The following is a 22,935-nucleotide window of genomic DNA, read 5'->3' as shown; positions in this document are numbered from 1 at the left end:
TTCTGACTTGTCCAATAATGATTTGGTCTTACATTCATCACTTACTATTTTGTGTTCAGTATGATTGTTTTTTCCAGCGTCAACTGGTGTTATGCTTCACTTGCTTTACAGTAACAAAGCCTTCCGAATCTAATTTTCACTAAGGTAATAAACCAATAATTCACTTGAAAGACAAAACTGTTATGCTGGAACTAGTTCTACAGTAAGCAACTTCATTATCAGAGTTGTCATCAATAAGATGCCATCCACTACTTTTACAATACTAACTTCATACATGGAGAAAAATCATTAAATTTCATACTTCACAAAGCTTGATATGCCAGTCATTGTGTCTGCTATTACCATTTAACTATCATTCTTCCTAATGGCACTGCCAACCTAAGGTACATATGTCCTTCATCTATGCACAATCTTCTTGTCATACACTGGCAATATCTGCCGTTAGTGCTATTAGAACCGTTTTTATCAGGCAGGTAAGGACTTTCCACAGACACAGACACACACAAACATAAAGAAAAAGAATGAAAGCACACACACAATGAAAGAAGAAAAAGTAAAAGAACAGTAGAAGAGAGGAATCAAGAGCGAACTTATCTAACTTTGGTAGGAACTCTTAATGAGTGTGATGGTGACTCTTTTTTTTCTTTTTAATTCTAATAAGATGAGATAAATTTAGTATCATATGGTGGTGAGTTTACACTGTCCTCATGGTCCAACCGACATTAACCCCTTGGAGGATTGGTTCAAGAGAAGAGATGAAGAGGAGGGCAAAGGGTTTTGTATGACAAACTAGGGGTATTTTCGTTATCATAAAAGTCTATTTTGAGTTAGCACATATTAGTATTCTGGCCATTTAGTTGTCACGTGACCAGCACATAACAACTTATGGACGGAAATAAATAATGGAACCTAATGAAAGGGTTAAGTGAGATATTTCTGATAATTCAGGGGGTCATAGTATATAAAAAATGAGTAATAGTTCAGGGGATCATTATGAAAATTAGTGATGGTTCAGAGAGTAAAAATAGTATTATCCCTAAAAGGATCTCTGAACTCGAATCACTTCCATGGTTATCTACCTGGTTCTCTTGGCAATCTGTCAACACTAATTTGGCTAGATATCACTGGCAATGAGATTTCTGGACCAATCCCCTTATCTGACCAAACTAATCTTGGTCTGGATATGCTAACTAATTGCAAGCACTTGTATGTAACAGCATCCTTTACTTGAACATAAGGTTATTTGTTGTCCAAATGAACATTTGTTATCCCTTGGCTGAAACGGAGAAAAGAGCAACAAAAGAATTGACATCAATCCTTTGAGAACATTCATATCTAGCTTTGATAATTTTCAAATGTGCTTCTCCGATAACTGAATAATTCATATGCTTATTACAGGGATATTTGGATCCAGAATGTTATATGAGGTACTTTTGATGTGTTTATTCTGAAACAAAACTTTATCCTTCAATATGAATAATCTATGGATTGGCAGTAAGTAAAGAATGTGTCATTTTTTTCCTTCTCTTTTATGAATGAAACAGGGGAATGATAATATATTTGCGAGAAAAATTACAAATAACACGCTACATTTACATTTTGACTATACTATCATATACTCTTTGCTATTTACTTCCTTCTGATGTGCTCTGTTTGTGATAAGAAAGCATGCAATGAATCCAGCAATTAGATCATCTTTGTTATCATCATATACAAATAATATATATCACTCGCATATAAGATTTCTTTTTTTCTTTTCTGTTTTGCTGCCCTATTTACATGCTCATATTGCAGCATTCATTGGACAAGTTTGTGCTAATTTTTTCAAGTTATCGATGATCATGACGAGCTTCGTGTTGAGTCGATTGACGAAGCACTTTGGCAACCATCCTGCAGGATCTAACTGTAGCAAAAAAAATTTACAAGAAGAATGTTAGTTCTTCTTTTGTTGCTTATATATATATATCTCAAATAACCAGATAAATTTTACTGGATAATTTTCTCACAATATTTATTAACATGATAGAACAGTATGGCTGAGACTGAAACCAGCAAAGATTGTTTGTTTTGACCTTTGTTTGGACCGTTATCGACTAAAATCTGATTCAAAATTTTCAATTTTTTTTCTCAGAGTTGAAATAGAAATCAATCGAAACCGAAACCGAAATTTTGAACCACAGGTAACTAACCAGATTAGTTGCACAACAAAGTAATCAATCACCTGAACAACATAAGTCACCATGCATGATGAATCATCCTCAAGCTTCTCAACCACCCATCCAGACTGCAGGAGAAGCCCACGGATTGAGTTGCTCTTCTTAGGCAGCAATCCTGCAGCAATCTCCTTGGGCAGAGAAGCCACAGCAACAACCTAACCATACACAAATGTTACATAGAATCAATCATTTGTTCACATTATTGTATAAGATTGTAATATCTACAGGTTGAATTTTTTCAACCTGTATAAAAGAGAGTAGATTTACCAGTGTTCCATCGTTCATCGTCTCCCGCCGCTCGTAGACGATGAATTCTCGTTTCTTGAAGAGCGGCTTTGATGCGTCGCCAAATTTAAGTTGGATAATATTAAGGTTGTCATCGAGATCTTTGATATATTTTGCTTCAATAAGGTCAGAATCCCACTGCTGAAAAGATGAAATCAAAACAGAGCATTGGTCATAATATTCTTTGGTAATTTTTACTCTCTAATTAGGATTTTTCATCCATTTCTCATAACTTTTTTTAAAAAAAAAATAAAAAAACCTATTTTGCAGAATAATCTATTAGTTGAAATACTAAAATTTATTTTAGCTTTGTCCTTTTGAGCCGTCAAACCATCGGTTGTAATCATTCTATTGTTTCCGACCAGCATGATTGGAACAGCAGTTCAACCAGACCACTAACTAATTCCACCAACTACCAATGCGTACGGTCGAAATCCAAATATAACGGCTCGTAAAGTGGATGTAATTTTAGAATATAAAAAGAACACAAATTATTGTTTTCTAATAACTTATACTTTTTAAAGTAATTATAATTAGAGAAATTATTAGTTTTTTGTGTCACATTAAACATAATATTATTCCACTATATGGATTTACATCTTAACACCATATTAGTTTAAATTAATTTAAACTGGCTTATAGTAACTATAGAGGAATGATTCGATACTAATCAATTAGTTATAAAAAATTAATTTTTATTTGTTAATAAATTAAAGAGTATATAAGATATTTTATATCTGTGACTAGATTAACTGACTAAAAAGATTGGAATTTAAGTATTTTTTTATTGTTTATCCTTATAACTATTTTCTGGAGGGTCACCTTTTACTAATTTATTATTATTTTTATCTTTTATAAAAAAGTATATAGCTAAAGGGAGAAATTAAAATATGACTAATTTATCCTTACAATTGACCCGTACTTCGATTAATTTTATTTAGTATTATTTAATAGATATTAATAGTTTTTATTAAATTATTTATCTTTTGGGAAAAGAAAATAGCAATAATTATGTAAAAATATTTAAAATAAAAGTAGAGAAAACACTGACAATTTGTTACACGCATTAGATTAGATTACCTTAGCAGCATCAATGGCATTGGCGACAGTGATGAACTGCTCCGGCGAGACCGACCGGAGGCGCCACCGGCTTCTGAACACGTGCAGCGACCCCGAGCAACGCCTCGATATCTCTGCGCCGTTCTCCAACCCCACCGCCTTCCACCCATCATCCCCACCGCCGCCGCGGCTCGAGTCCGTCGCCGACGCGGCCAGCAGCTCCTGTATGCAGCTCTCACTGGCGTAGCTCACATACCTCCTCAACGAGTCCTCACTAATAGACCTTCACACACACACACACACACACAAAATATCTTTCATTTCTTCTTCTTCTTCTTCCAATAACATATCTACTTAGATAGGAATTGTTTGAATAATTACCAAGAGCGAGTGCATGCAGGAGAAATCCGAGTATTGCTCATGATATCGAATGTCGTAGGAGTTTCTTTGGGCATCTGAGAAGAGATCGAGCATGCAGGAGTAGTGATTTATATATATATATATATATATATATATACACGCACACACATATAGATGAAGAAGTGGGCATTGGAGTAGAGAGTGGAGCACATGAAGTGGGCTACAGGAAGAGCTTCCATGATTGGAAGTGCATGTGATATCTTAAAGAAAGAGGGATTAAAAAGAAGAGATTCTTTTTTTCTTTGAGAGAGAGAGAGAAAGAGAAAGAGAGGGGAAGGGGAAGCACATGGATTGTTGGTTGCACCCACAAGGAAAGAATGGATAGAGAGAAAGATAAAAGAGAAGAAATTAGAAAAGAAAGAAGGTTAAACTATGCCTCTTTTCGTCGTTAATTACTCTAAAAGCTTAAGCTAGCTGTTAGAAAACGGTATCTTTTAGTTCACCTATGTGGAACCCTAACTCTCGGAAAGTTTCGTGAATTGAGAGACTTAATTTATTACTTTTACTTTTTGAGGATGTAAAAATTATAGAGAAAAATAAAATAAGTGGAGGGTAAATTTTTTGAAAAAAATAAAATAATTGACAAGATAAGCCCAGCTGAGATTATAATCACATTAATAAATATGTACCTTTAATGAGTAATGCAATTGTTTTTACTGGCAATGCACTTTATTATTTATTTATATGGAATGCATATTAATGCATATAATTGCATCTAGTAGACCTTGTTTGCTGATGAGAATATAAAGTGGAATTAATCTACAAATTATTTCTTATATAAGCCTAGCTCTTAATAATCATATGCCAATTCTCACAAGGTGGCATCAAATTTTGCAAATATATTTACAGAATAATAAAAAAGTATATCTTTTTTTTTATTGCAAAAACAGGAAAGCAGGCCAAGTTGGGGTTTACTTTTGCAAGAGCACACACTGCTTTCAGAAAATATGCATTGCAGGTAAAAATATATGCAAAGTGGAAAAAGAGAACAGAGGAATATTCTGATCCATTGTGCAATTGGCAATTGTTTTTGGTCCGAAATTACCAAATCAAAGGTGAAGTTATTCATATCATGCACAATTAATTAGAGGAGATTATAATCTAGGTCAGCCCCACTGTTCTTTTACTATTCTCTTTAGTTGAGAATTCAATTTTGTGTTAAAAGAATGGAAGAAAGTTGATACTAATTTCATTGCAATTACTTTGCATCTGTTCCTTTGAGCTTTAAAGGTCCTTGAAACTTATGACTGAAGCTAAATTATGAAAGATGTCTCTCTAACTTTATACCCCACACTTGCACAGAAGGATTCCAATCTCTGGTGAAAGAGAAAGCTAAACACCAACCTCCCTTTTTGAAACAAGAAAAATAAAAAAGGATAGGAAAATTTTTTTTAGAAAAAAGACTTTTTATTGTACTATAGAGGATTAAAAAACCCACTAGATTGTTAATTTTAAGTTTAACAGTAAGATATCAGAAGAATTCCATAGGATTCATATATATATATATATATATATATATATATATGAGTCAACTAGATGCTAGATGAATACATACCATTAAATTTGATGTGATCTAACTGTCACTGCAAGATCTGAACAAAATGCTAGCTGTTATTGTTCTTATCATGATAGCACAGTATGTGATCAAATTCATTTCTGACTGCAATAATGTAGCTAGCTAGTATAATTGCATCCACTAAAATAACTTGAGAGCTATCATTTAACTATGCCCTACTTCTAATTCGTCGAAACGAACAAAAAAGAACCTGAAATCTGAATATAAGCAGAGGTATTATTCAGATTTATACACTGAATGTTTCTGTATAGAAAGTTCGGTTTACGTAGATGGGATAAGAGTATACGAATGTCTGTATCTTGAAGGATAAGAATGCCACCTTCATCTGCTACTTGCTTTGCTTGAGATCCAAGTACTACTCCTTTCTGGATGCAAGAGGTAGGATAAGAATAATGATTGGCACGTTGTCGGCCGGTTCTAGTCAATGTTTCGACATGCTAGATCTAGTCTTGTGGCATTCAAAGCTCTGCCTGTGGTTACAGGCAAGCTTGTCTGTAGATCTGCAGAAAGCTCCAAATGAGTCAACCTTTTCCTGTCTAAGGTTGTTGTTTTTTCTCATTATTTAGATGTCTTCACATGAATCTTGTATGAATATCGCGGATGATAAGTGCTCGATGCTGTCTGGTAGAATGTCAATTCTGTCATAGGTTTCTGTTTTCGATATTCTATTTCACAACCATTCCTTCATTTCAATTTGATTCACCAAGGGAGAAATAATTTTACCAAGTATATGACATACACAGTAATGTTCTCTTTTTCCCTCATGTATTTTTTATTTCTTTCTTGATCAATTAGTTCTTCAAGAGTGATATATATACTAATAATTAGTTCTGGATTTTTTAATTACTCAAGAGTTATGATCAGAATGAACATGATCCACCTTTAGTTTACTACTTACAAGTACAAGAGAAGTTGAAAATGAACTTGTTTCCAAAGTTCTTCAATGAGAGTCCTAATTTTATGATTTGATTACATTCTGTAACACAAATCTATGTTTCAGAGTTTCCAGTAGATTCCCAATTTGTGCAAGATCCCTGCTATGACTCCCCAAAAGAGAATCTCAGCAAAGAATACATACAAAAGAGTCCCTAGTCTTTCAGAATGCCATACATTTACAAACACATGCTTATGGACCCAGTGGACCTGCAGATAGAATCATAGGCTTTCAGTATTACAATATCGATATTTCTGACAATATTAAGTGTTCGATAAGATGACAAATTACTTACCAGTGATCTATTAGGAGTTTTGTAGTACCATCCATTGACGAACGCAGGGAATAAGCCTTGAGCCGCCATTACAAAAACAAGCATTGCATTCATTCTTATCCACTCGAGAAGCAAGAATGGTATTCTTAAACCCCAGACATCAATCTATCACAATATAAATGCAACAAATTAGTAACTTTTATATATGCGAAAGATAAATCCAAATAATGTGATACGAATTGAGAAAGTACCACTATATAGAATGCTGATAGAACTATTCCTGCTGCTCCACCAGTGAAACAAACATAGCTCAAGCTATAGAGCTGCTTATTGATAGGAATTGCTGCAAGAAGATTACTACTATCAGTAAGTGATAAGATATTATAAAACATTAGTCGAAACGATGACAAGAATACCATTTGTAAGATGCAGTATGATGCCGCAAATGATCAGAGCAAGCCCCATCAACATCCAATGCTTAAGTCTCTCAAAATGAGTCTATTAATATTCAGAAAATTAAATATGAACTCTGTTCAATTTAGATCATCATTGCCATCGTATAGGAAAAAAAATTCTGCATAACTTCTTCTAGTGTTGCAGGATAACCTTGAAGTGAATCAACACATGACCATAGTGAATTCCAATGGTTCCTGAAAGGATTGCTGATATAGTGCTGAAAACAAAGTGCATACTACTTTCAGTGCAAGATGAACATGGAGTTGAATATATACTGCAGATATTTATAAAAACCTTAACAAGCCTTCTGGCTCAAATGGAGCAAGACACCAACTAGCAGCATCCTCTCTAAGTGGCCCCATTCTCGGTGAACTATGCGTGCATGCCTAGACAAGAGGTGATCACAGATATAAATTTTCCGATACAGAATACTTTATTTATCGCTACTCTAGCTCAAACAAGCCCTACCTTTGATCTAATCCAAACAGGTTGTGAATAGAGATGGTTTATCCCCCAAACTTGCCTATCTACATAACCAACTGCATTGCAAGCAGTACCCAGATGTCCTCTAACACCACACTTGACCTGAGATCAAAATATAACATCAGTTAGAAAAATAACTACAAACAATCTATTACAGTAGACATCAAATAAGGAGAGATAATGTGATCTAACATACTACAAATCTCTTTCCATCAGTCACATCTCCATCACTGTGGAAAACGAAACTCCAATCTGGAACATAAAGTGAGAAAGTGGTGACCATGTATATGACAAATGCAATCAACCCACCAGTCCTGGCATACCAGTCAACCATAAACAACACATCTAGTAAGGATTAGTAGTTCAAGAAACTGGTCGTGTATAAGCAAATATTTGCTAATATGTGAATTGGGTCTGTACCATTGCCAACGATACACATTGAAGATGGCAAAAGGACCCAATTTGACGGTGATCGGTTGGTATTTTGTTGTCAGAGCCTCTATCAGAGCCACCACTAAGTAAACCAATGCAATTCTCTGCTTATCCAACATTTAACCAGGAAGTGATTTATCAAAGACAGAGAAAGGGAGTTTTCACATAATTGTGGCTCAAAAGTTCTCAAAATCACAATTTTTGTCACATTCTTCAATATATCTTATAGAAGAAAAACAAGTCTGTGACACATATTTAACATTCTAAACTTTGAGAAAGAAAGTTATTTAACTAAATGGTTACAACAACAGAGTATGATATCATATTTTTTTATAATATAGGTGTAACTATATTATCTGAAAAAAAATTCAATGATAATTATGTCAAAAATCTGCAAAAAGAATTATTTCATGAATGAAGAGGCAAAACCTGGAGGATGCCACACCATCTTATCCACTTCATGTCCACACCATAAGAGAGGTCATCAGGAGCATGAGAGTATCCACCTTTATTATTGCATCAAGACCCAAATGCAACATAGCATTACAAAAACAACTTTAAATTCGGTATTGCATCAAAGTAGTACAAATAGAAGAAAGCTATATTCTATTAATTTACCATGATGCATTTAAACTTCTATAGACTCACCTTGGAGGAGTAGACCCCAGAAGAGAAGTTTCAGTGTTCTGAGAACAATCTTTTTGATTGCATCAGTGATTCTTGAGACCCTCTGCATCAAAGAAAGAGGTTCAAAAGAGTTCCAAGAGGGAAGGTAAATTTTGCAAATGAGCTACAAATACACAAGCTAATTAGGTTGAGCTTAGTTCAATTCAAGTATATGGCATAAAAAGAGAATATTCATTTATAAATTATAAAAATATAAATTAGTTCAATATTTTTTTAAAATTCTATTAATATGTTCTATTTATTATTTTTCGAACTTTAAGAGCGAGCGCGATGGCAACTCCAACAATGAAGAGGAAGAAAGGCATGACAAAATCTGCGAGCGCGCAACCGTTCCATGGTGAATGATCGATCCTCTGATACGCCTCCCCCGCATCGTCAACCAATATCATTATCTAAATCCATATATATATAATTATATATAACCAAAACCATATCATGCAAAAAAGAAGACTATATTTAGAATAGCATACAACTATGGTGAGTCCTCTAAAGGCATCCAAACATGCCCACCCTCTTCTTGCTCCTCCTTGGAGCCTCCACTACTTGCTCTCCTTTGCTCTCCTCCTGATCACCTCCTATATTAATTGCATGCTCTCTCTCTTTAGCTGCCATAATAATCTCTCTCTCATTCCCCTCCTCCATTCTCCAGCTATAGCTCAGCTTATCGACCAGAAGAATCTTAAGAGTGGGAGGTTTTAAACATAGAGCATATTAATAGCTTCTCCATGTAGAGAAAAAAGTAGTACATAATATTCGAGATTCTTGCCATTTGTTTCCGAGTACGAGGAAGAAGACGAGAGATATAGACAGAGCCGGCTTAATATCTAAACATTATTAGTGTAGGCTTCATTTGACTCCTAATCTTTTGGGATATTAATTTAATTGATGTGGATAAATAAATCACGAGAGATTTGAAGTACTACACACGCACCGTTGGTTGCACGATAAGGAAATTATTTTATTATTTATTAGATATATATTTAATATATGTTATCAATCATGTAGATTTAATAGTTCTAATCGTAATCAAAATAAAATATAATAAATTGTATAATTTATTGGGGTGCAAATTTGTTTAGATTAGGTGTCTCTGTCCTGAAAACTGAAAAAGGCGATTGATATATTTAGGTGCATTTTTATTTAGATTAGGTGTCTCTGTCCTGAAAATGAGTTCATATGGTTGGCTTCATGGATTTAATCATGGCTAATTTTTCATTAGCAGATAAATATCTTCCACAATTAAGCAAATAAACTTTACAAAAAGGCACCCATATAATTCACAAAAAAAGTAGTAGCATTAAATATTTACTTTTTAATCCTTACTCACACGAGACGAGAGGGTAGAGGTAGAGGATCTGGATACTATCTCTCTCTCTCTCTCTCTCTCTCTCTCTCTCTCTCTCTGCCCCAATTACTCTCTTATCCGCAAAATATACACTAGGAACCCAAAGTTATACGATAATCTAAAATAGGCCCCGGAAATTAATAAGATTCCGGGGGGTTTTTTACCCAATTACGATGGTAATTTTATTTAAAGGCGAATCGCGGCGGCGGAGAAGACGAACCCACGGAAACCCGGCGGCATCTCAACCCTCCTCCACTTCCCACTGCCGGCTTCCATCACCCAAACCCCATTACCCCCCTCCTCACCCTCCTTCCCCACCACCAAAACCCTAACCTCCCCGCCATCGCCGCGCGCTGCCGCCGCCGCAGTTGCCGTCATGCACTCGGTCGGCGCCGCGGCAACCTTCCGCCACCCTTTCCCCGACACGTCGTACTCGCTCACGCCTCCCTTCTCCACTCTCCAAACCCTAACCCCATCCCCGCACACGACGCCGCCTCCGCCTCCGCTTTCCCACACCCCTTCCACTTTCCTCCACTCACCTCCACTTTCGTCGTACCACTCTGCTGTTTCCCCAAATTGCCCCTGCCTCTCGGTGGCGTATCCGCTTACCGCCATGAACCCTCCCGTCCCGACCACCGCCCCTTGGCATTCGTCCCTCTCCTCCGCCATCTCCGGCAGCGGCGTCCACTGGTCGCCAGCGACGTCGTAGGCCTCCGCCGTCCGAAGCGCGTTCTTGGCCCCGTCGTGGCCGCCGGCGACGAAGAGGGTGCTCCCGGCAGCGGCGATCGCGAAGAAGGATCGCGGGGACGACATCGGCGCGCCGCGCCGCCAGATCCCGGAGAAGAGGTCGTGGATCCGGACCTCCGCGACCGGCTCCAGCGTTGCCGGGTCCCACCCGCCGGCGACAACCAGCTTGCCCCCCGCCGCCGCGCACTGCGCGAAAAGCGGCACGGGCGCCGGGGAGCGCCGCCACTCTCCGTCGGTGGCGTTGTAGAGCGTGACGCCGTAAACCGGCGGAAGGCTCTCGGCGGCCTTACCACCCTCGCCAGAGGCGACACGGCCGCCTCCGTATCCTTCATCCTCGGCTTGGACGAGGAAGATCAGGTCCTCCGCCGCGCCGATCCGGTCGCGGTGTTGGAAGAAAGCTCGGGCGGTTACCAGATCCCGCCACCCGCGGCTCACGTGGCGGAGGCACGAATGGAACCGGTGAGGGACACGTGCGAGGCAGTCGATGGCCACGTCATCAGGTAAGCCCGGTATGAGAACCCTCTCGTCTCCCATCGCTGCAAGTTTCTCTCTCTTTTGCATCTCTTTCTTATTCTTATTCTTATTCTTATTCTTATCTATTCTGATGTGTGTGACTAAGGTTGGGTAATAGATGGGGGTATAAGTAGGGAGCGGACTGCGAACAGTGAGTTATCTTAATTTTAAAACCAATCTGGGGATAAGCGTTCATGGGATATTAGATGGCATGAGAGGTGTTTGGGGGGATAACGATGGATATGGATAAGGGTGGCAGTGCCCATTTGGGGCAAATAGACTTCTTGTTGACCTCATGGATAGTAATTATTGGAGAAGAAGGACCATAGTTAGCAAATTGTTTAATGTTTGGGTGTCATATGCAAATTTCTCACAATTGATCACCCTTAGGTGTCCAAGTGGGCCATAAAATCCAAAATTGTGTACATCTCAATTGCTTCTAGAAGAAGATAAGATTATGGAGGAAGAGAGACCATTTTTTATGTTCAAATTATATTCCAAAATCAAATAATAAATTAATATTTAAAAAAGATTATTGAAAACACCTTGTAATTTGCCTTTATTATCAGTCACACCCTATAATTTGGTCACTTATTATTAGAATAAGGTAACTTACAAATTGATTTCCTCTCTAGTGGATTTGTCTAATCAATCTCCTCCTGATTTATATCATGTTGCCCCTTCCATGGCTTATATCAATATGAAACTGTTCATTTTTTTTATTCAAATTTTATAATAAAAGTACAAAAAATATATAAATTATGAGAGGGAATTTTTCTACCATAATTATATCAAAATTGTCCTTCTCCTTCAATTAAATTAACTTACCAACCATATCCTGTTCTTCAAATTTTAAATTAAATTCACTTTTGACCTTTATCTTCTCCAATCTAAAATTACAAGTCCCACGACTTAGTTATTATCTAACTATCACAATGTATATTCTTTTGAATATATGATCATGGAATAAAAAATTTCAATCATCTTAAAATTTTAGATTAAAAATTTATATTTATTTAGACAATGAGATTATTAATATTATAGAAGTATTATGGTAATTTACACTTTCTCAATTAGTCTAGATAAAAAAGTTAATAATTTCACATTAATTTAAACGCATGAAAGTAAAGTGATACAGATGAAAGCTTAGTCGGGTGGTTTGATTTTAGACATAACCTACAAGTAGATAGTTTGAGATTTATCTTATAAAATATTATATTAATTTTGAATATAAACATAATTGATATTTATAAGATATCTCTCGTTTGATCTTATAACAAATTCTTTAACCTTACAAACTTACTCAGGGTATTCAGTTCATTTTGTATGTGATTAATTTAGCTTATTTATATGGTAATTGCTTATTCCCTGTTTGGCGGTTGAGATTATAGTTCTTTGAAGTTTTGATTTTGGTTATGAGAAAAATGAAATGTTTCGAAGTTTCAGAGTTTTGGATTAGATTTCTGATTTTTTTTGTCTTTTTTAAATAAAAAAACTCTAGGAAATTCTGAAAACTAGCAGGAAATTTAAGAAAAATATCGTAAAATTTAAAAATGATAGAAATTAAGATATATTGCAATTAAATCTATTACTCATATATAATGAAGAAATAAATCAATAATTATTATGGATCGAGGAGGGCAATAGTTTGGAGAAAGGGAGAGGGGTTGAGAGAGCTCTTAATTTCTTTCATGAGATTTGAGAGCTTTTAATAACTCGCTTTATTTATATATCAGAGAGATCGTGGATTTGGAACGAACTTAAAAAAAAAGGAGATGATGAGAATTAAAAATTAATGAAAAAGATAAAAAATAATTAAATGGGTCCTATATCTTTTATGTTGCCGATCACAAGAGTTTAAGCCAAATAGATTGTGTTAATGGGTTGTGGAAGCAAAAGTAGATCCATAGATCTGTTTCTGCCCCCACCCGCAAAAAGAGAAACTAAAACTAAACATGTGATAAGTGAGGTTTATTATGTATTCTTTATCTTGGCTCTCGGCTGAGATAAAGGGGTGATCTCATTTTGGCAAATAACAACTTTGCCCTTCTAAAAACATTTTGGCACCTAATATAGGGATTTCTATCACGTCGTTTCTTGAATATTTATTTATGTACTATTTACGGTGATATATTGTACCACATTTTGAAGGTTCCATCTATGTCGAATATTGTAATTTACTTAGTAATATTTTACAATATGTATGTAATGGAAATGTATTGATATGTGCTTTCCATTTGTGATGTATTTTTTTTATTGTGTAAATTGTAGTGAATTCAGTCAAATCAATTTTCAAGCAGGAATTCCAAAAATAATCATAACCAAGTATAATAGTAGTTAAATAAAATTATAATTTTGTATTTACATCAAACCAAAAGAAAAGATAATAAGGTCAATTTGATCATTTTTATCTTTTATTGTAGTAACTATCACAATTAAACATTAATAAGTTGTTTTTATCTAATATATCATTCTTATCCTTCTGTTCCCGACGTCAAAAGAAAGTTCAGGGCGTTTTTACTGGAAAGTTCAAATGTAATGTTTAAATTATGCTGGATTTCTTTGTTAACAATATCACTTTGGAATTTTTCTGTAGAAACTGTTGTCTTCTGAAAATCATCTCGTAATTATGTGCATATAGATTCAGTATTTTAATTTAATTCTTTATAGTGAATAGAGAGCTGCAGATGCACCTCTTTATTAGTGTCAAAATGTATCTATTGACTCTTGAAACTTCAAATCTCTTTATTTTATCAAATTTATTTTAGATTGATAAGAGAAAGTGGGCTTGTAGATGATGTACATTGGTACATAGATACAGTATATGAATAATGGAGATTGAGGATTAATAGGTAGTGAGTGGATAACTGTCAGACTAATATGGTAGTCAAGAACTATTCAATGATGTTTATGAAGAGTATAATTATTACTTACAAAATATTGTCAAACAAGCATCATTCCTTTTCCATCTGTCCATGTCCATGCCCATTGTGGAGTATAAATGTATAATTCATCCAATGTTAGATTAAAGTAATGTGTATATAATTAAGTAATTAGTGCTCTTCAATATTCATACCCAATTTGGCTAGAAACCCCTAGTCCTATGAGGGAAGCTCAATCCAAAGGACTTTTTCTCTGGAAGCTTTCTTTTTCTACCTTATTGAAGTGATGGTTGGGTTTCTGAACTTTTTTTTATTGAGAAAAGTGGGCGAAGCCCATTTATGTTTTATTGAAGAATTTCCGAACTTTCTAAAGGAACAGGGTAACTGTTTTCAATGAAAGCGAATTTCTATTAAAATTGGTGATTCTTTAGTTGGGTATTCTATCAATGTCATTATCCAATTGTAACTATTAAAAACCAATGATCTTGAGAGCGATTTGCTTTCATCAAAAGTGGATCAACCTATTATAGAAAAAAGCTTGGAAACTCTCGTATTCTCCCAATAAATAAATAAATAATTTATTTTGCAGGAATATGTCCTAGTGAGTTATGAGTCTTCTATCCAAATGTGTTAGTACAAAAGTAGTGACCTAACAATGACCTGGATCCACTAGAGAAATGCACATGTTTTTGACTAGACTGGCCCCTTTGCCTCAATAATTACCAGAGAAATCTAATTGAATATCGTAGCTTTACTTCAATCTCCACTAGTATCTTTTTGGATAGTTGGGTCCTCTATTGGACTTATATTTCAATTGAGAACTTGTGATTTGCTATTGTTTTACAAGGTAAAACTCTATTTTTTACCTTCTTACGACTTTGTTATTACTAGTTTAGATGAATTTTACTTTCAGTATTACTCTTCAGTCTCTTCCATTTGAGAACTGTAATGTGGTCCCAACTTTGAGTTCTATATAAAAACATATAGAACTATACTACTGTACATTTAATTCTTGTATGGTCCCAATTTATAATATGTTTAGTCATAATTGAAGCTATATAAAATTCAATTGTCTACACCAGCATAGTTATCTCTTGATAAAGTATTCATGATTATTCACAACCAGAAAAATAGAAATTGGAGATAAGTAGTAGGGTGAAACAAAAAGGTTGTGCCAAAGAATCCATCTAGAAAAGCTCTCCATATGACCTTCTAGAAGATAAGGCTAATGGTGCAGATCATTGTAGGGCCAAGAGCTAGGACAATAGCCACTAGAGGAGAGATTTCTTTTTCTAAAAGAAAATTTTATTCCATTTTATTGTTTGAGATTCTCTGTTCCTGTGGCCGGCCTGCACCCATGCTTACTTTGTTTTTTCTTTCTTTCTTGGGATAACATTTTACAACCTGTATTTTATTGAATTTATTGTCTGCACAATTCTTTTATTAGTGTTTTACATTATAAACTTCGTAGTTTGAATATTAAAATACCAAAAATCAGAATACTGTTTTCATAATTATGATTTCTATTTTCGAAAGATAGGATAGGGTATTTTTCTATTTGTTATGGTTAACTTACACAATTTTTCGAAGAATAAAGTCTAGACTATGGGGCTCGATATTTGAATTTTCTCGAAGGTGTGAATCATAAATTTATGATAATATGGATGTGAAATATTTGTGCATGCCCCTATTGGACTTTTGAGATGTTGTTGTCACCTCTTTTAACCTTTTTTCTACTACCATATTTCCAGAGCCACACACCCCCCCTCCTCTTTGTAAAAAGGAAGAGGAGGTCCTACTTGATGGCATGCATAGAATTGGATGCCATGGAAGATGACAAAGGGGATATTTATCAATGCCATGTGTATCATTTTTGTCCCACAATATGTATCCTTAGTGGGTACTATGTGAGTGTGACTCAAAAGGCTATGGTGGTGTTTCTAATTAAAATTCTATTTGGCTACCTCATGGAGTTTTGGCTCTTAGGGCAGTTAATTGCATAGTAGGAGCACTTCATTCCACTTCTTAAATATGGGGTAAAGAAAGGGTGGGGAGTCATGGAGAAAAAGACTTGTTCACTTTTCCAACAAAGAAAAGAAAAACTCTAGAAGCTCATCTTATGCAGTGTCTAGTTATGTTTTGCATCACCTCTCACTGTTGGTTGATAGCTAGTGATGATGATGAGATTTAGAAAAGGAGGTCTCAGGACAAAGGTCGGTGCTAATCTTCTAGAAATCTTGCAGTAACTCATTTGTCTTTTAGTTTGGAGTATGATTGAGCTTCAAGGCATAACTCATAATGATAAAAGATTTAATACTACAGAAAGCTCAAAGCCCCAAACTAGGATGTTACATATACATGATAATAATTTTTGCATGCTGTTATGAGGATTCATTAACTAGGGTGTTTGTATATAACTTTCAGAGGTATTGCAAAAGATTTTTCTTTTTAATGGTCTGTTAGAATTTTGCCTGCATCATTAGCTATATATAGTTGCAAATTTGCAATCTTTGAGTGCAAGGAACCATCTTTGCAATTTTTTTTTTAAAAGGAATAAGATGAGGATCTGTATTTGCAAATGTTTTTCTTTTCTTTTTAAGATAAGTAGTGGGTATTTTTGCAAATCCTCTTAGTTTATGGAAACACTTCTTCTTTTTTTAATCTCAATTAAGATGAGAAGCATTCTCTTTTCCACTTAACGAGTATTTAATTCTCTGGGCACAGTTGAGTATGCAAATAGGAATAAAAGTATGGTATTAAAAATACTCTTGCTTTTCTTGTAGTTTAGGATCACATAGGACATTCTATGTGTGAATAGATATTATAATTTGGGCAAGTATATATAGTTTAAACATTATTTGACTGAACTTATTATCAACGAAAGATGGAAAAAAGAAAACAATGGACAAAAGTTAGGATTATCGGACTTCTAAAAATACTACATTCCAATAATAACAAATTAATATTCATTTACTTACCAAATATTTAATTGATAATTGTGACTAGGAAGCTAATGTTTGCAAGCTTCGCTGATGGTGACGAGCCATTGGAAATTAAATGGCATGCCATGAAGTAAATAGGAACAGAACAAATATGTACCAAAGTTTGACGCTTGGGAAAAATAAATAGAGAGAGAGAGACAGAGAGACCACAGATTTATTGGTACCAAAATAGTTAAGCTGATGTGACCTAGAAAATGATCAAAGCTAATAGATGGTAAAGTTTATTGACATGATACATTAATAATGGTGGGGAATACTTCATCAATCAAGTTAATGACAGAGACTTTTTTGGTGACTTGATGGGATTCTTAATCTTATTTCCTAATTGTCTTTAGTGCTAAATAAATAAGAAATAGATAAAGGACATTTCCCTCATTAAATCAAATTATTGCCCTCTTCTATTTAAGCAATGTATTCCATGAGTGGATGTTTCTATGGAGCTGAAAGAAACATATGAATGTTTAGCAGGATAGAGGATTTAATAAATTACTCGGCCTCTGGGCCCAAGAAATTAGGCCCATTTTAACCCAAGCCCAACAATTAAAAGCCTCAGGAGGATTTAAATTACTCGGCCTCTAAGCTTAAGCCTCTATAAATTAGTTTTAGCTTTTAAACTTTTACTTCAGCAGTACATGATTTGGTCAACCCATTACAGAGGTTGCTAAAGATAATCCAACTTCGAAAAATAAATTATCATCCACTCCAATGGAATAGCAAGGTTTGGAATATTGAAGCCCATCCTGATTCCTGCATGATGCCTTTTTCTTAGATTTTTTAATTTTTTTTTTAAAAAAAAAATTGGTACAAGTGCAATGTCAACGATTATCTCAAAACAAGAAAAAAAATAAAAAATAAAAAATAAAATGTATAAAGAGAAACGTGGGCACCAGTTGCCTGAATCCTTCGTCTCCGATTTAATTTTCTCTTCTATCCTTTCTTGTATCTGGTGTGCTCATTTGAATTTGATGTCACTCTTTTCTTTAATAAAAACCACCATTTTCCCATGTATTATTATGGGTGTTTTTTTCTATGTATACCACCCTTTTAAATTATCTTATTTGTCTCAAAGTATTTGAAAAATTAAAGGAGAAAAGATCTCTATTTGAAAAATTAAACGAAAATGAAACATATTAATATTTCATAAGTAGCATTCCACCAGCACAAATCTTTGGACTAATTAAGCACGTCGCCAACTTCTTCTTCTTCTTGCTCTCCATACCGAGAGAGAGAGAGAGAGAGAGAGAGTAAAAGATGGCCGGCGGAGAAGGAGGAACGGAGGCGGTACCGACGACGGAGCTGAATTTCGAGTACACGCCGACGTGGATCGTCGCCGTCGTTTGCTCCTTCATCGTCTTCATCTCTCTCTTCTTCGAACGCGGCCTCCATCACCTTGGCAAGGTTGGACGCGAATTACTCTAATTAAATTTTTATTTCTTAGAAGAAACATCCAAGAATGTCTACATATATTATGTTCTTTACGTGTAGATTTTGAAGAGGAAGAACCAGAAGCCGCTGTTCGAAGCCCTCCTCAAAGTGAAAGAAGGTACGGCAAATTTGAACATCACACCCTGACATTTTTGAATTTTGTGGAGATAAAACTTCCTATTTTTCTTGGCAGAGTTGATGCTGCTGGGATTCATATCGCTCTGGCTCACCGTATTCCAGGGTGCAATAATAGAGAAGATATGCATACCAGTGAGTTTCACTCACCACATGCTGCCTTGCAAGAAGGATCCCAACGTCGCCGCCGCCGCCGAGCAGCATTACAGCGTCGGCTTCTCCTCCGGGGTCCTCGGTAGTCGCCGGCGGCTGCTGGCCGGGGGAGGAGGAGGATCAGATCACTGTCAGAAGAAGGTAAATTGATCATTTCCATATGGTTCATGAGTACAATTGTAAGTTTTTCATGATGCCATTGTCATATTTACAATGATTTCAGGGAAAAGTCCCATTGCTTTCGCTTCATGCAATACACGAAATACACATCTTTATCTTTGTTTTGGCAGTCACTCATGTAGTTCTCAGCCTACTCACTGTGCTTTTAGGAAGTGCACAGGTAATGGAGAACAAATCTCTCATCTTTAATTCATTTTTTTTCTCTCTGTATACTAGCAGTGTCATTCCAGCTTATTTTATTTCATCTTCGCCAATCTTAGATGCGCATATGGAAGCATTGGGAGAATGCAATCCAAGAAGAGGAGGGAAGTGGTATGATTATTTTTTCTAGCCTCTTTTGAGCTAATACATTAATTGCTTTAAACATGAGGTGGTAACTCATACATAATAAATGTTGCAGTTCCTAAGAAGATCATGCATGTCGGGCAATTTGAATTCATTCAGGATCGTTTCAAAGGGATCAATAGATGTTCGTCGATACTACGTTGGTTGGTAAGTATAATGCAATTGCTTTTGAGCATGCATTACACTGACAACATCATACACTTATTACATTATTATCATTCTTTTCAGCATTCCTTTGTCAAGCAGTTCTATGAACCAGTGAGCAAATCAGATTACACTACAATGAGGATTGGTTTTATCATGGTAAGCATGACACCCTTCTCTTATTCTTTTTCAGTGCTTCCATTTGCATTGACATGCGTGTAAATGTGTCGTTTTTGCAGACTCACTGCAGGACAAATCCAAAATTCAACTTTCACAAGTATATGATAAGAACCCTTGAAGCTGATTTTAAGAAAGTTGTGGGTATAAGGTGATTATTGCTATACGTCTCAATCTTTTTTGGAATTAACAACTAGGATATATATGTTATAAAGAATAGGCTTCAAATTTTGTGTTCTCATAGCGGCAGACTTTGTCTCACTGCAGTTGGTACCTTTGGGTTTTTGTGATGGTATTCTTGCTGCTGAATGTTGATGGTATGTTTCCATTCCCTGCTTGTGGTTTCCTTTCTTTAGATGAAGAAAATCAAAAACTTTAGTTAGAAAAATCAGATGTGTAGAGTTATCTTGCAAAGTAGTCTACATGAAGATAAGGATAGCAAATTGGTAGCTTATCACATCAATTGTTCTTGATTACTTGTATCCTTGATGTATTGCTTCATCACAATCACCTTGTTTTCTATTACCCTTTTCATTCATTTCTTCTACTAGGTATCTTTTGAAAGATCTGAAGCTGTATTTAGGAAACTATCTGAATCAACTTGATCTACTGAGTTCCCTCTATGATGATCCTTTGTTCATATTGAGCTCATTTAGCCTTCTTAATCCTTCCTTCCATTCCCAACTTAGCTTCCTTTCTTATTGCCCAATTAAGGACAGTGAGGTCTCAAGAACATTTGCTTGGATTAAGACTTCTTTTATTGTCATATTTGTACTACTTCTATTAACGTCTATCTCATCACAGTCTTGTAATTTTATTTTAAAATTTACACCTTAATTGACTAACCTATATTCTTGATGCAGGATGGCATTCATATTTTTGGATATCTTTCATTCCTCTAACTGTAAGTACATATTAGTAAATGTTTTTCGAGATCTTTCACTTCATTATATAGAACAATGAATTTACATATGTATAATTAATACCTACATTATTATTATTATTATTTTCCTGTTATCCCTTAAAAAGGTGCTAATTAACTATATAATTACAGCTTCTGCTTGTTCTTGGGACTAAGTTGGAGCATATCTTCACTCAGTTGGCTCATGAGGTTGCAGAGAAGCACTCTGCAATCGAAGGCGAATTAGTAGTTACTCCTTCAGACAGTCTCTTTTGGTTTCGCCGACCTCGAGTTGTCCTCTTCTTCATCCACTTCATCCTTTTCCAAAATGCATTTGAGATTGCATTTTTCTTCTGGATATTGGTATGCATTGCCACTTATATCATCCTCTTTTATCACTTCCTATGTTGGTTTTTCTTTTTGCAAATCCTCTGCTTTTTCCAGTCCATAAATTGAATGGCTTCCATACAACCATCATTTGGTGCTAAATTGTTTCATGCAGTCCACATATGGTTTTAATTCCTGCATCATGGGAAGAGCAGAGTTTGTAATTCCTCGAATAATTATCAGGTAAAAGAGCAACTTATTCCACACAAAAAAGAAAAAATGACAAAAAGTATATGATTAAAGGGATTCATCTCTTATGCTTTCTTGTTGATTTCAGTGTGTTCATTCAGATACTCTGCAGTTACAGCACTCTGCCACTCTATGCCATTGTGACTCAGGTGAGTTCCATTGCTCCATAATTAGCTATGTTTTATTTCTTACCGATATTTAGCGGTTTTATGATTAATACCCAGTCTTTGAGCAGTTTGCCTATAATTTTTGTATCACTCTGCTGTTACTTTGACTAACTATCCATAACCTTCGAATAATGTATATTTAGTTGTACAACTGAAATCACATATTGTTGAGAAAAATACTCTAGTACTTTAGACCAGAGAACGTTTAGAAATTAAGGTAAAAAAAGGAAAAGAGAAAACAATAGTATTATAGGTATTTCAAAATGTAAACTTAGTATGCTAACAGAAAAGGGCCGGAATGCCCGGATTGCAAATAATATTCTTATTTCTTGAATAAATCCATGTTTATTCTAATATGTGAAATATAGATGGGGAGTTCCTTCAAGAGAACTGTATTTGAGGAGAATGTGCAAGAAGGGCTTGTGGATTGGGCTCAGAAGGCGAAGAAACGCAAGGGGAAGAGAGTGATCAATGGAGAGGGTGGATCAAGCACCACACAACCAAGCAGTGGAGTTCAGATGGGAAATCTAGCAGTGGAGAAGGATTCCTCACTGGAAGAGGCTAAGCTCATTGAGGGCAATTCATCAAGCACTTGATATGGATTTCAACTACAACAAAAGTCTCATGTTTTTCTTCATTCTTGATGTAATTATATAACTTTTTTTTTCTTAATTTCACATTAGGCCTAAATGAATGGGGGAAATGATATTTACATAGCGAAAAAATTGTTACATACAATCTTTTTGGATGGACAAAATTACTCTCGTATGGTTTAATAGAGCGGAGGAGTCTGAAAGATATCAAACATAGGTATATTAGTCATTTTACTTATAATCATAAACGGCTAATATTTCATTATGATAACAAATTTTTTGTCGGAGAACACAACATTACAATGGCTAAATTATAATTTTACCCTGGTACCGGGTCTCACCACATTACACCCATGAATAAAATGCATAATTCATTGGTTATACTATTAATAATGTAATAATCTACACCAATACAAACAAGTAGAGATTGTAATGTTTTAGATAGTTAGGAGGTAGACTGTATGCTTTTCTTTTTAATGAGGTAATACCAAAGACTGCAGTGCCGATTCGGTGTGGGTCAATTTGATCGCCTTATTAGATATGTAGGTCATAGAATTTGAAGTAATTTAGTAATATTCTAATAGTTTCCATTGAGTTCATTGTGAAGTGGATTCTCTTAACAAGCTTAGACCACCTAAGAGCCTCCCCCCATTTAAGCATAATAACCCTATTAGATATATTTAGGGCATCCCTTCATGTAGAATAAGGTCCAACTCATTGAATGCAATGTAGGAGGAGTAACATTAAATTTTTCACTAGAAAAGGGGTGAGTCATATATTTTGCCTAGTCTATCTACCCTGGTTGTTAGATTTGGACATGATCTCCAA

General features: G+C 35.4%; 3 protein-coding genes and 1 pseudogene across 4 annotated transcripts; 1 reads left to right on the top strand and 3 right to left on the bottom strand.

The window, feature by feature from the left end:
• Window positions 1-1,523: 1,523 nt before the first annotated feature.
• On the bottom strand, window positions 1,524-4,274 carry LOC140758289 (uncharacterized). 2 transcript variants are annotated; one of them, XM_073094389.1, is made up of 5 exons: window positions 3,942-4,274; window positions 3,582-3,843; window positions 2,484-2,642; window positions 2,222-2,371; window positions 1,524-1,903 (listed from the first exon to the last, which is right to left on the bottom strand). In XM_073094389.1, the coding sequence occupies exons 1-5, from the start codon at window positions 4,013-4,015 to the stop codon at window positions 1,784-1,786; spliced, it is 765 nt and encodes a 254-aa protein (XP_072950490.1). In that variant the 5' UTR covers window positions 4,016-4,274; the 3' UTR covers window positions 1,524-1,783. The 2 variants fall into 2 exon arrangements, with proteins under 2 accessions (XP_072950490.1, XP_072950491.1); XM_073094390.1 differs by having other exon boundaries at window positions 2,484-2,639.
• A 2,147-nt stretch (window positions 4,275-6,421) lies between these two features.
• LOC140758371 (uncharacterized) lies at window positions 6,422-9,900 on the bottom strand (annotated as a pseudogene).
• Window positions 9,901-10,075: 175 nt separating this feature from the next.
• On the bottom strand, window positions 10,076-11,624 carry LOC140758370 (F-box/kelch-repeat protein SKIP20-like). Its single transcript, XM_073094499.1, has one exon. The coding sequence runs from the start codon at window positions 11,473-11,475 to the stop codon at window positions 10,354-10,356; it is 1,122 nt and encodes a 373-aa protein (XP_072950600.1). The 5' UTR covers window positions 11,476-11,624; the 3' UTR covers window positions 10,076-10,353.
• A 189-nt stretch (window positions 11,625-11,813) lies between these two features.
• LOC140758369 (MLO-like protein 1) lies at window positions 11,814-22,279 on the top strand. The gene is made up of 14 exons (XM_073094498.1): window positions 11,814-18,709; window positions 18,797-18,854; window positions 18,930-19,165; window positions 19,248-19,364; window positions 19,465-19,516; window positions 19,605-19,696; window positions 19,778-19,852; window positions 19,933-20,021; window positions 20,138-20,187; window positions 20,734-20,774; window positions 20,925-21,134; window positions 21,274-21,341; window positions 21,436-21,496; window positions 21,883-22,279. The coding sequence occupies exons 1-14, from the start codon at window positions 18,563-18,565 to the stop codon at window positions 22,108-22,110; spliced, it is 1,524 nt and encodes a 507-aa protein (XP_072950599.1). The 5' UTR covers window positions 11,814-18,562; the 3' UTR covers window positions 22,111-22,279.
• Window positions 22,280-22,935: the final 656 nt, after the last annotated feature.

Source organism: Typha angustifolia, chromosome 3, assembly GCF_048772165.1.
Source record: "Typha angustifolia cultivar Huaian chromosome 3, ASM4877216v1, whole genome shotgun sequence".
Lineage (NCBI taxonomy): Eukaryota > Viridiplantae > Streptophyta > Magnoliopsida > Poales > Typhaceae > Typha > Typha angustifolia.
Note: the sequence above shows the minus strand (reverse complement) of the source record. Positions and strands in the feature narration are given on the sequence as shown.